This window comes from Thecamonas trahens (assembly GCF_000142905.1).
Source record: "Thecamonas trahens ATCC 50062 unplaced genomic scaffold supercont1.51, whole genome shotgun sequence".
Taxonomy (NCBI): domain Eukaryota; order Apusomonadida; family Apusomonadidae; genus Thecamonas; species Thecamonas trahens.
The window spans coordinates 96641-108271 of NW_013657629.1; the positions used below are offsets into that span (position 1 = coordinate 96641).

At 63.8% G+C, this 11631-nt stretch overlaps 3 protein-coding genes across 3 annotated transcripts; 2 read left to right on the forward strand and 1 right to left on the reverse strand.

Annotated features, from left to right (window-relative positions):
- Nucleotides 1-937: 937 nt before the first annotated feature.
- AMSG_09800 (uncharacterized protein) lies at nt 938-5201 on the forward strand (the record flags this gene model as incomplete). Its single annotated transcript, XM_013898775.1, has 2 exons — nt 938-2671; nt 3408-5201. 2 exons carry the CDS (start codon nt 938-940, stop codon nt 5199-5201), a joined length of 3528 nt encoding a protein of 1175 aa, XP_013754229.1.
- Nucleotides 5202-6328: 1127 nt separating this feature from the next.
- On the forward strand, nt 6329-7765 carry AMSG_09801 (extracellular solute-binding protein family 3; the record flags this gene model as incomplete). Its single annotated transcript, XM_013898776.1, has 4 exons — nt 6329-6816; nt 6840-6978; nt 7053-7697; nt 7748-7765. 4 exons carry the CDS (start codon nt 6329-6331, stop codon nt 7763-7765), a joined length of 1290 nt encoding a protein of 429 aa, XP_013754230.1.
- A 108-nt stretch (nt 7766-7873) lies between these two features.
- On the reverse strand, nt 7874-11569 carry AMSG_09802 (chloride channel protein 2; the record flags this gene model as incomplete). The annotated part of the gene is made up of 4 exons (XM_013898777.1): nt 10685-11569; nt 9368-10271; nt 8546-9320; nt 7874-8489 (listed from the first exon to the last, which is right to left on the reverse strand). The coding sequence occupies exons 1-4, from the start codon at nt 11546-11548 to the stop codon at nt 7874-7876; spliced, it is 3159 nt and encodes a 1052-aa protein (XP_013754231.1). The 5' UTR covers nt 11549-11569.
- Between the last annotated feature and the right edge of the window lie 62 nt (nt 11570-11631).

Sequence of the window (11631 nt, forward strand, 5' to 3'; positions counted from 1 at the left end):
AGCCCTTGGCCGAGTTGTGTCGCACGATGAGCCCTTGGCCGAGTTGTGTCGCACGATGGGCCCTTGGCCGCACGATGAGCCCTTGGCCGAGTTGTGTCGCACGATGGGCCCTTGGCCGCACGATGAGCCCTTGGCCGAGTTGTGTCGCACGATGAGCCCTTGGCCGAGTTGTGTCGCACGACGAGCCCTTGGCCGACTTGTGCCGCACGACGAGCCCTTGGCCGAGTTGTGTCGCACGATGGGCCCTTGGCCGCACGATGAGCCCTTGGCCGAGTTGTGTCGCACGATGAGCCCTTGGCCGAGTTGTGTCGCACGACGAGTACGACTCGGACTGGACCGTGACACTCCCCTCCTGATTGGCGGCGGAATATCGGCCAATACAATGGGTGAACCACCACTCCCTCCGCCTTTGGAGAGGAGCAGTGCTGCGAACCCAGCATACTCGACTGAGGTACGCCACCACGCAGGGAAGGGGGAGGGAGGGGAGGGGGGGAGAGGAGGGGGGACAGAATGGGGAGAGGACGCAGGGAAAGGGGGGCAGAGTGGGTTGCTGTGGCAAGCAGGGCGGTGGGCGGGCGTGGCCGGTGGGGCGGTGGGCGTGGAAGGCCGGGTGATCCCGTTCTTCGCCTTAACCTACTTTGTCTCCCGGAGCAGGCCGTGCCGGCGCCAGGAACTCGCCGGCCAACCTGGCCCTCGCTTCCCTTCCCGTCAGCCCTTCCCCTCTTGCTCCCTCTTTGTGTGCACACCCTCTACCCGTGTTGCTCCTGCTGTAGCCGTGTCGTGCCGTGCCGGACGGAGGGGGAGGTGGAGTGCGGCGTGCGCGTGCGTCAGCCAACTCACGTGGGCTGCTGAGCGAGGCGGGCGCAGCAGCTGGAGCGAGTTTCAGCTGGAGGGCATGGGCAGTGTCTCGGCAGCGAGTTTGCTAAGAAAGGTGGGCATGGTGGGCGTGCTGGTGCTGGTGGCTCTGGTGGCTCTGGCTGCGGCGGAGGAGGTCCCAGAGCAGGTGATGGGCAGGATGGGCGGCGAGGCGGCGGCGATGCGGGCCGAGGCGCGGCGGGCGATGGCGGCGGTGCATGACGGGCTCGGAACGCGGCTGGGCGAGCTGCGGGCGATGGTCCCGGGAGGACTTCAGGCTGTCTCGTCCGAGTGCGAGGTGGCGGCGAACAGGGTGGTGGGCATCATGAACGCGGCCGAGTGCGCGGTGGTGTTTGACGAGAACGACTCGAGGAACATCTGGAAGGCGAGCGAGAAGGCCGAGCTGGAGGTCACGATCCCGCAGTTCTGCGAGTCGTCGTGCCGGAGCGAGCTAAGCCCGGCGTTCAAGTCGCTGTTGCGGACGTGCAGCCGGGAAGAGCTCGGCGATCTTGGGATCAGCGACAAGACCGTGGTGGACCTGCGGGTCACGCTCACGCTGCCATGCTTCCAGGTGGAAGGGCGTTACTGCTTCCCCGAGGTTGTGGAGTTTGGCCAGCTGTTTGGCGGCAACACGGTGCTGACGCAGCAGATCCTGGACACGGCGTGCTCGCAGTGCAAGCGCAAGTACTTTTACACGCTGGTCACGCTCTCGACGGTGGACGTTGATGCGGCGCGGAGCCTGGCGGCGACATTTGAGCTGACGTGCCTGCGGGCGATACCAAAGACCGGCAAGTACTGCATGCTCGAGTTCGAGGATATCAACGAGTTCAAGCGGCAACGGCCCGAGCCGAGTACGGCGGCGGTGTTTACACGCATGTGTGCGACCAACTGCATGGCGCGGCTGGGCGCGGTCTCGCGGGCGTTCAATGTAAGTGGGACGTCGAACGCCGACTTTCGGACGTCGCAGACATTCTGCCACCGCGACCCTGCGGGTGAACTGTGCGTGGTGCGTGTGGTCAACGCGCTTGGCGAGCTGTCCTCGTGCCCATCGACCACGTGTCCGGGATGCGCTCCCGAGACCGGCCAGGGATGTGCAAGCCAGCAGGCGCCGTACTGCGACGGCGACCGCGGGTCGGATGCGCAGCAGGCGGCCGGGTACTGCAACGCGACCATGTGCGGTGGAGCCATCGACACCTTTCTCTCGGCCACGGGCTGCTGCTCGTCCACAGTGGTGGCCGTCATGCCGTCAGTGGCGGCGCAGCACCGGCTGGTCTCGTGGGTCACCCGGCCGCCGCCGGTTGGCTGCGACCGCACGTTCAACGCCGTCTGCATCGGCGAGCTCGTGGCGGTCCGTCTCGTTGTCCGTAACCTGCGGCGGGCGTGGGTCGAGAGCAATCGCGCCGCGCTGCAATCCGCCATCGTCGCGGACCTGGCCGCCAACACTGGCATCCAGCCGCAGTACATGGCCAACTTTGTGGTGGTGAGCACCGGCGCTGCCGCCGTGCCCAGCTCGGAGAGCGAAGCGGCTGTTGCTGCCGACCCGATCGCCACAACTGCCACCACGGTGACCATCGACATCAACGCGGCGTCGTCGGCCGACGCGCGATCGGTATCGCTCATCCTCGCAACTGGCACCTTTGTCTCACCGCAAACCTCAGCGCTGGGCGAGGATGCGGTGGACAATGCCGAGCTCGGCATTGCAGTTGCCCCCGCCGCCACCTCGTGCTCGTCGTGCGTCCAGGAGACGCCGGCGTCCGGCGCTCGTGCTGGCGCTCACGCCATCGCGCCACTTCCTTTGCTCCTCGCCCTCTTAGCAGTTGTGTGTGCACAGTGGCTGTTTCTGTCGTCATAAACATCGGCCGCAAATCTATTTGCGGAAGCGGGGGGGATTGGGGGGTGGGGGGGGGTGGGGTGGGGGGGGAGGGTGGGGGGGGTGGGGAGGCAGGAGAAAGAACGAAGGTACTTCACTGTTTATCCATGTACGCCCTCCACCACTCACCACCACCGCCACCACCCCCGCCAGCCGTAGCCCCCACCCCCACCCCCACCCCCTCCCACACACGCACACATGCACATAAGCACAAACGCCCATCCCCACCGCCTCCGCCCCTCCCTTCCTCCCTTCCTCCCTTCCTCCCTCCTGCTCCTCGCAACTCCCCAGAGACAACAGCGCCATTAAAGCCGCAGCCGTACCCAATATCGGCGTCCCCCTTGCCACTGCCCACCTCCACTGCCCACCACCACCACCACCCCCACTGCCCCACCCCCACCACCACTACCACCACCCACCACCACCACTCCCTCCTCCCTTCTTTTCTTTTCACCCTCCCCCGTCATCCCCCCTCATCCCCTCATCCCCCCCCCCCAACCTCCCCGTCCTCTCTCACCACAATTTTTGTTCGCCAACGTCACTGCGACTGCTGCGCACTTCTTCCGTTTGTCTTCGTCTTTCCTTCGCCCGCTTTTTTTTGCCCTCCACCTAAAAAGGGAGTCTTTTTCCACAACACTCAGCGGCGACTGACAGACACTCACTCAAACACCCCGCTGCACAGACGGTATCTATCATGATGATGAAGACTCTGCTTGTGGTGGCCATCGTGCTGGTGGTCGCTGCAGTGGCCGACGAGGAGCACGAGCGCCACCTTCGGACGATGGCCAAGGCCCGTGCCTTTGCCTCGCACCCCGACAACGGCAACAAGCTGGCCGGCGTCCATGGACGCATCTCAGCCAAGCTCGGCGAGATTCGCCAGCAGGCGCAGGAGCTCCAGGCGCATGCCTCGCGCGCGCTCTCTGCCCGTGCAGTCTCTGACGACTGCGCCGCCGCCACGGCTCTTGTGTGGCAGTCCGTCTCGGCCGAAGAGTGCAAGGTGGTCTTTGACGACAACAACCCGCAGAACATCTGGAAGTCCACGTCCAAGTCTGAGCTCGAGCAGACGATCCCTGCGTTCTGCGAGTCGGACTGCCGCGCCACCCTTCTGCCGCGCTTCCGCTCTATGCTCCGCACCTGCAACCGCGCTGAGCTCCGCGAGCTCAACGTGACGGTCGAGACCATTGTCCACGTCCGCCTTGCCCTCAAGCTCCCGTGCTTCCAGGTCAACGGCCAGTACTGCTTCCCGGAGGTGACCGAGTTTGAGACGGCCTTTGCCAACAACGCCAATCCGACCCAGGAGTCGCTTGGCCAGGCATGCACAACGTGCAAGCGCCGCTACGTTCTCGCCATGGTCGCCCTGCACACTCAGGACCCCGAGGCCGTCAGCGGCGTCGCTGCCCTCTTCCAGATCCTCTGCCTCCGCTCGCGCCCGCGCACCGGCAAGTTCTGCCTCCCCGAGTTCCACGCGATCGGCGAGTATGCCAAGACCTCGCCGCCTGTTGCCGATCTCTTCAAGCGCCAGTGCGAGACCAACTGCATTGCCCGCCTCGGTGCCCTCGCCCGCGCCTTTAACTTCTCGGGCTTCTCTGGCGACGACTTTAAGAACACCCAGCTGTTCTGCTACCGCGACGACAACAACAAGCTCTGCCTTGTCCGCATCTTTGAGACCATCGACTCGCTCAAGGCGTGCCCGTCGACGACCTGCACCGGCTGCGACACCGAGACCGGTGCCGGCTGCGACAACAAGACTGCGCCTTACTGCGCTGGCGACCGCGGCGCGGACGCCCAGCAGAAGGAGGGTTACTGCGACAACGCCATGTGCGGCGGGGCCATCGACACATTCATGTCCAACACAGGCTGCTGCTCCAACCTCATCGTCGCCCTCGCCGACACCCAGGAGAAGCGGGCCCAGTTGCACAACTGGGTGACCAAGCCGCAGCCGGCCGGCTGCGGCCGCACGTTCAACACCAAGTGCGTTGGCGAGAAGATCTTTGTCCGCCTCGTCGTCCGCAACCTCCTCTCCACCTGGGTCGAGGCCAACCTCCGCCAGCTCGAGGCCGCCATCATTGCCGACCTTGCCGCCAACACCGGCATTGAGGCCGAGTACATGTCCAAGTTCACCGTCGAGGGCACCTCGGCCTCCTCCCGCTCGGAATTCGAGCTTATCAAGCCCTCGTCTTGGTTCTCTGCCCGCTCCACCGGCACCGAGACCACCATCTCCATCGAGCTCGACGCCCCGTCGTCGCGCGAGGCCCACGAGGCTTACCTCCAGCTCTCTGCCGGTGAGTTCATCTCGCCCAAGACCTCGACCTCGGTCTCCGAGGACGGCGTGGCCAACCAGGAGGACGGTGTGACCGTCGAGTCCAAGTCGACCTCGTGCAACTCGTGCACTTCGGCTGCCACCAACGCCTCGCGCCTCCCGGCCTTTGCCGTCGCCGCCATTGCCGTCGTTGCCGCTTTTTTTGCCATGCTCTAGATGGCGACAGCTAAACAACCATTTGTCCCGTATGCACTGATCTTTGTGGGCGAGCCAAGGTGTGAGTGCGGGCCGAGTAGGGTGCGGACCGGGCGAGCGCAGGTGAAGCGAGAGCAAGCCAAGCGAGGGCATGGCATCACGCGAGAGCGAGCAAAGTGCCAAGCAAGCGAGAGGAGATCGAAGAAGAAGAAGCGAGGCTTGGGTTGGGGGTGGAGGAGCGTGGGGGCGTGGGGGGCAGGGGGAAGGGGTTGGGGCTTCTAAATCGAGTAACTGCGCCGGTGTACCGGGACATGAGATAGAAGTGATGTGGTGGCTAAACATTTGGTCCGAATCACGATTTGGCATCAAAACTATAAATATATATATTCTAATCCGTAGAATAATATAAATAATTGGCTTCCAAATGATAATTGATTTTTGTTACAATATATTATAAATAACTATATAAATTTTCTGCTAGCCCTAGATTTTCAGAAAACTGTGTCTTATTGTGTCTCCACACCTGTAGAGACCTCTGCAATGCTCTTTCCCCTCTGTGGTGCTTGCTAGGTACATGCAATTCCTTTCAAAGTCCTTGCAAACGAGAGTCCAGCGTGTGATCTATATAGCTATGTGCTTCTTGCCATATCATCTGATCTACAGTGTACAAAAAGCCCAAAAATCTCATGCATGTCTGCGGGCAGAGACTCGCAGCGCGTCTTCTTCAACAAGCGGGACCAAACAGCCACGCAATAGGAGCCGCGCGATGCATGTTTCATAGCTCGCGGCATACACGTCGCGGCGGTATCGAGCTTAGTTGTGCGCCGAACTCGCGATCCGATCGCCGCACCCTCCCTCCCTCCCTCCCTCCCTCCAACGGAAATTCAATCCGGTTCCTGCTTGCGACAAGCCCAGACACACACATATCCGCCTCAGGCCACCATCAAGAGCTGGGCCTAAAGCAGCCACTTGTAGGGGCCGTTGGTAGTACCACCCCGCAAGCCCATGGCTGCAAAAACGACGCGCAAAACTGTCAGCGCACGCGTGTGGCGAGCTTCCATTGCTGGCACGGGTGTGCGACCAATGCCACACTCGACGACAGGCGTATGGCGCCAAGAGGACGGAATGCGGCCAGAGCGGCGGGGGGGATGGCTCTTGCTGTGGTGCTGCTGCTAGTAGGCGTGGTGGGTGCGGCGTCGCCGCTCCGTGTGGGCTTGGTGACGGACCTCGAGCCCTTTGTCTTTGCCGACCCGGCCGGTCGCTTGCGCGGCTTCGACAGGAACCTCCTCGATGCGCTGGCCGGCGAGATGAAGCGTGAGGTGGAGCCTGTGTTGTTTGCGACGATTCCTGAGCTGCTCGATGCGCTGGCGGTCCCTGCAGGCGCGTCGAACGCGTCGCTCGACTTTGCGCTCTCGGCGCTCTCGGTCACCCTCCCGCGGCAGCAGGCGTTTGACTTTTCGCAGCCGTACTTTGACTCGGGCTTGGCGGTGCTGGTTAGCTCATCGAGCGGCGGGCACGCCGCGATTGTGGACGCGCTCTTCTCGCCACTCTTTCTTCTCCTCATCTTCATATTTGTCCTTGGCCTGCTCGTCTTTGGCCACTGTCTCTGGCTCTGCGAGCGGCGGACGAACTCGGAGTTCTCACCAGGCTACGCCGCAGGCGCTTTGATGGCGTGTGGTGGGCGTCGGTCACCGCCACCACCGTCGGCTACGGCGACATCTCACCGCATTCGCGCGCTGGCAAGCTCGCTGCCATCTTCATCATGTTCTGGGGCCTTGTTGTTACTTCGTTTTTGTCGGTACCGTCTCGTCAGCCCTCACTCTCTCCGCGCTCGCCTCCTCAATCAACGGCGTCAGCGACTTGCCTGGCAAGCGCGTCGGCATTGTCATGGGCCAAGCCTCGGCAGACTACGCCACCACTCACATTCCGGCCCAATTTCACAACTACGTCGATCTCAACCGGGCCGTCGACGCTCTGCTGGCCGGCGAGCTCGACGCCATTGTCGACGACGCCCCGCTCGTCCTCTACTTTGCGTCGAAAGCATCTGGGGGCCGCGCCAAGGTTGTCGGCGACATTTTCAACGACCAGCGCTACGCCGCCGGACTCCCGTTTGCCTCGCCCATCGCCGAGGAGCTCAATGTCGCGCTGGCCAAGCTCGAGTCCGACGGCACCATTGCCAGCCTCTACCAGCGCTGGTTCGTGCCGACCCATGGCGAGACTGGCGAGAACGGCAGCGATCAGATCAATGTCTCACATGGTAACCTTGTCGGCTTTGGCACCGCCATGGGTGTCGTTCTCACCATGACTCTTGTGGGCTGCATCGCCGCAACCGCCTTTGCCCGCAACCGCGACGCTGCCGATGCGAGCCGCCTACCCAGCACTCCCGGCATGGCTGACGCCCTCGTCGCCAAGCCTGGCGGCGGTTGTGACTTGGAAATGGCCCCGCTTGTTCCGCCTCGTAACGCCGACTCGCAGCTCTCGCTCCTCACGGCCGAAGTTCTCGAACTGAAGGCCATGGTTGCCGCCCTCGCTGGTGCATCGACGACCGCCCGGCCAGCTGGCGCCAGGCGCCGCGGCCACCTTGAGCCGTCCCGATTCGAGGGCGCGCCTGGGTCGAGCGGCGGCGACGAGCCGCTGGATTCGACCGGCTACGCTGCATGGAAGGACGAGTAGCGACAGTCGCTGCACGTATGCTACTCGCGCTTGGTGGTGAAGAAGATAAAGTCCTTCTTGGTGATCACGCCCTGGAGTCGCCCGCGGAAGCAGATCCACATGTGTGAAACGCCGGCCATCTTGAACAAAAAGTCGACTCGTTGGAGCGTTGTCGACGGCGCAAGCGTAAACGGCGCGTCGTCGACGACCACCTCTGGTGCGGCAAATGGAAACGGTGTAGCGTCGAGAATATCACGGACAGAGCGGTTGACGAGCGCGTCGAGTGCAGCGGTCCGCGGCGCAGAGAGCGGGATCGGGCCCTCGACATCCGCCAGCGACCGAGTCCATCCCGAGCCGAGCGTGCTGACGCTTGCCGCTCGTCGCCGCAAAGGTGGTGATGCCAGCAAGCCGGCTTCGGGGTCACCACCGTCATCGACCACGCTCAGGTACGCAACATCATCCTCACCCGCCACAGCATCGGCGCCAACAACCGGTGCCGGCGTCCACATACCGCCCCAACCGCCAGACGCCAGCTCGACCGACGCAGTGGTGGAGGCGCGCATGCGGCGATCCGCCGCGAGCGTCGGCAGTGCAGTCCCGCTACTGTCGTCGTCGTCATCATCATCATCATAGGAATCGCCAAGTGAGCAATCGGCACTGTGTCGTCATTGACACCTTTCTCGCTGTCATCGGTCGATCCTGTCACCTCCCACGCCGGCTGGACAAGGCCGCGAGTGGGTGGGTGTCGGGCAATGGGGCCGAGGTCGGCCGCCGAGTGGCCGGCAGAGCGGAGCGAAGTGGCAAAGGCGTAGAGCTCGTCCTCAAGTGAAGCGCGCGCCACCACACCAAGAAACACATCGTTGTCTGTGGAGTCGACCCAGGGTAGACCCATGTAGTCGTGACCGTGGAGTGCGTCAAGAACGTCGCCGTACGTCGAGTTGAGGGTGAGCGTAATGAGCTCAGTCCGCATCAGCGACGACGCCGGTGCGTAGTACTGCTCAGGCTTGACTTTGGGTAGGAATGGGATGTTCTTGATGGAGAGCAGCACCTCATAGAACGGGAGTGTGAGCAGGTTGCCGACCGAGTAAGCAATGAGGACGGCGAGGAACGACGGGACAAGGTGATGGGTCTGGCCTGTCAGCTCGACAGCAATGATGGCGGTGGAGATGGTCCGGGTGACACCTGCGGTCATTGCCGCGGCGCCGACAATGGCGTACCCGCCAGCAGCAACGTTGAGGGTCGGGAAGAGGTGCGACATGATTTCGCCGACAAACCGGCCAAAGGCAGCGCCATAGGCAAAGACTGGCGAGAAAACGCCCGAGGGAATCGGGAGGACGACAGCAGCAGTGGTGAGCACAAACTTGATGGGCACGTAGATACCGAGGTCGAACAGGATGTGATTGAGTGACTCGATCTCCTCGTGCGAGACAAGCCGCTCGATGTTGGTCTTCTCGTCCTCATGCAGCAGGCGGTTGAGGAACCAGGTGACTGTGGCCGACACCGCAGTGACGACCGCCACCGAGGTGAGCGGCCACTTTGCGCCGAGCGCAGGAACGCGGGCCCGCAGATAGATGAGCCGCGAGACAACAAAAACAAGCCAGCGCCCATCAGGCCGGCAGCAAGGCCGAGGCCGGCGTACGCCACAAACTCTGGGAACGAGTACGGGAGCTGGGTGATGTCGGTCGAGAAGAGTGCGAGGTTCTTGTACACGTCGATGATGGGGATTTCGGCGAGGGCGCGGACAAAGAAGAGGCCGACGACGGCGGCGTAGTACGCCTTGGGTAGGTTGTCGACAAAGTAGTATGTGGCGGTGACTTCGACCGAGAAGAGGACCGCGCCAATGGGTGCGCCAAAGGTGGCAGTGACCCCAACCGCCACCGCAGCCGCAAGCAGCTGGATCCGCAGTGGGCCGGCGGCGTAGAGTGGCGCAAAGAGCGGAATGGTGAAAAGGACAGCGGCCGTGGCAGCGGCAAGATGCACAAACGGGCCTTCCTTGCCGATCGAGAGCCCAGCCGCTTGCGCGGCCACAAGGCCAACAAACTTGGTGCCGAGTGTGCGCCCGGAGAGGAAGCCCGCGTGGACCACGCCCGCCAGGTGGCTCTTCATCTCGGGAATACCCGAACCAGCGGCGGCAGGCGCAATGTACTTGACCAGCGCGGCGGCAACAAGGCCGGCAGCAACCGAGATGCCCACATACGCCACCAGTGAGAGCGCCGCCGGGAGCCCACCCGACACCGCCGCCCGCGCCTGCTGGATGTAGGCGATGGCCGCGTTGGCCACGTAGCACACCGTCGTCGCCGTCATGCCCATCGCCGTCAGAAAGACGAGCGTCAGCAGCGGAATCGGTGCCATAGCCTGCGGCGCCGCCGCCAGCCGCTTGCCCCCGCGCCTGTGTGGCGCCCCAGCCGCGCTCGCCGCCATCGTCGTCGTCGCCACCGCCTCGCCGCCACGCCCGCCGCCGTCGTCTGTCGCCCTCACGTGCCCGCCTGACAGCCCGCCACCTGCGCCCGGAAGGAGCGCCGAATAGAAGTCAAGCACAAAGTAGCGGTCGACCCGTGGGGGGGGGTTGCAGAGCCATGATATGGTGGGGGGGGGGGGGGGGGGGGGGAGGGGAGGGGAGGGGGGCGGGTTCGGCGGGTGTGGTGGAGTGTGTCTTCCATTGCGTGGTCTCTGACAGAAGACTGGGTGTTTTTTTTCACTCTGTTCATGCGCCCGGCACGTGATCGACAACCTGTCATGGGCACTCTCCGCTCTGTCTTGCGTGATCGGGTGGCAAAGCCGCAGCTTTATCGTACTTGTGCGACCGACTGTGGCTGTCGGCCAGCCCGCGGCTGGGGCTTGCGCCCGCAGACAATGAGCAGACTCGGCGCCGGAGCATACTTGGCGGCGGCGGGATATGCGGCGAGGTCGAGGCCCGAGACAGCAAACGGGATCTCGGTCAAGCAATCAAGAATGAGGCCTGCGTCGAGCACGGCGTTGACATAGTCGGCGACGCCGTGGAGAGCAGCGCCGAGGCGGAACTCGATCTCCTCGCCCGATGCGGTGTCGACGGTGCGAAAGTTGGCCTCGGCTCCCCGGTACGCCATATACGGGTGGTACGCCGAGAGCAGCAGCCGCCCGCCGGGCGCTGTTGCGCCGGCCAGCGCAGCCACCGTAGCCGCCAGATCGGTGATGTGCTCGCCGACAAGGGCGCATACAACAACAGCGCACCCACCCTCCGGCGCCCAGCTGCTTGTCTCGGCGCTGACGTTGAGATCACCCTCACCCAGCTGCCAGCAGACTCTGCCGTGACCATCGCGGCTGCCGAGCCGCTCGCGAGCGACAGCAAGCATGCCAGGTGCAAAGTCGATGCCGACAACGTCGACATGAATGCCGCCGTCGTCGCCGCTACCCGCGCCCGTCGCCTCCATCGCTTCGACCGCAGCGTCGACAATGGCCGCCGTGACTCGCCCAGTCCCGCAGCCTGCGTCCAGGACGGAGATCGCTTGCGGCACCTTGCCAGATGTCGACGCCGCAGCCGCCTGGACCGCAGCCGCAGCCGCCGCCTCGGCTACAGCATCGGCCACGGCCGCGGTGACGAGCGGCACAAAGACACCACTGTCCATGGCAACGACAAAGTTGGGCGTCGCATCGTACGTCGCTGCCCATGCGTTGTAGCCCTCGCGCGTGTCGACTGAGACTCGTCGCATCCCGTCTGAAGCTGGCGCCTTCTCCATGCCCGTTGCTGTGGCTCTGTGTGTCGAGAGACCTCACCTCTGGCTCGTCGGCTGCCTGTCGCCTGTTTTGACCAGTCGCGAAA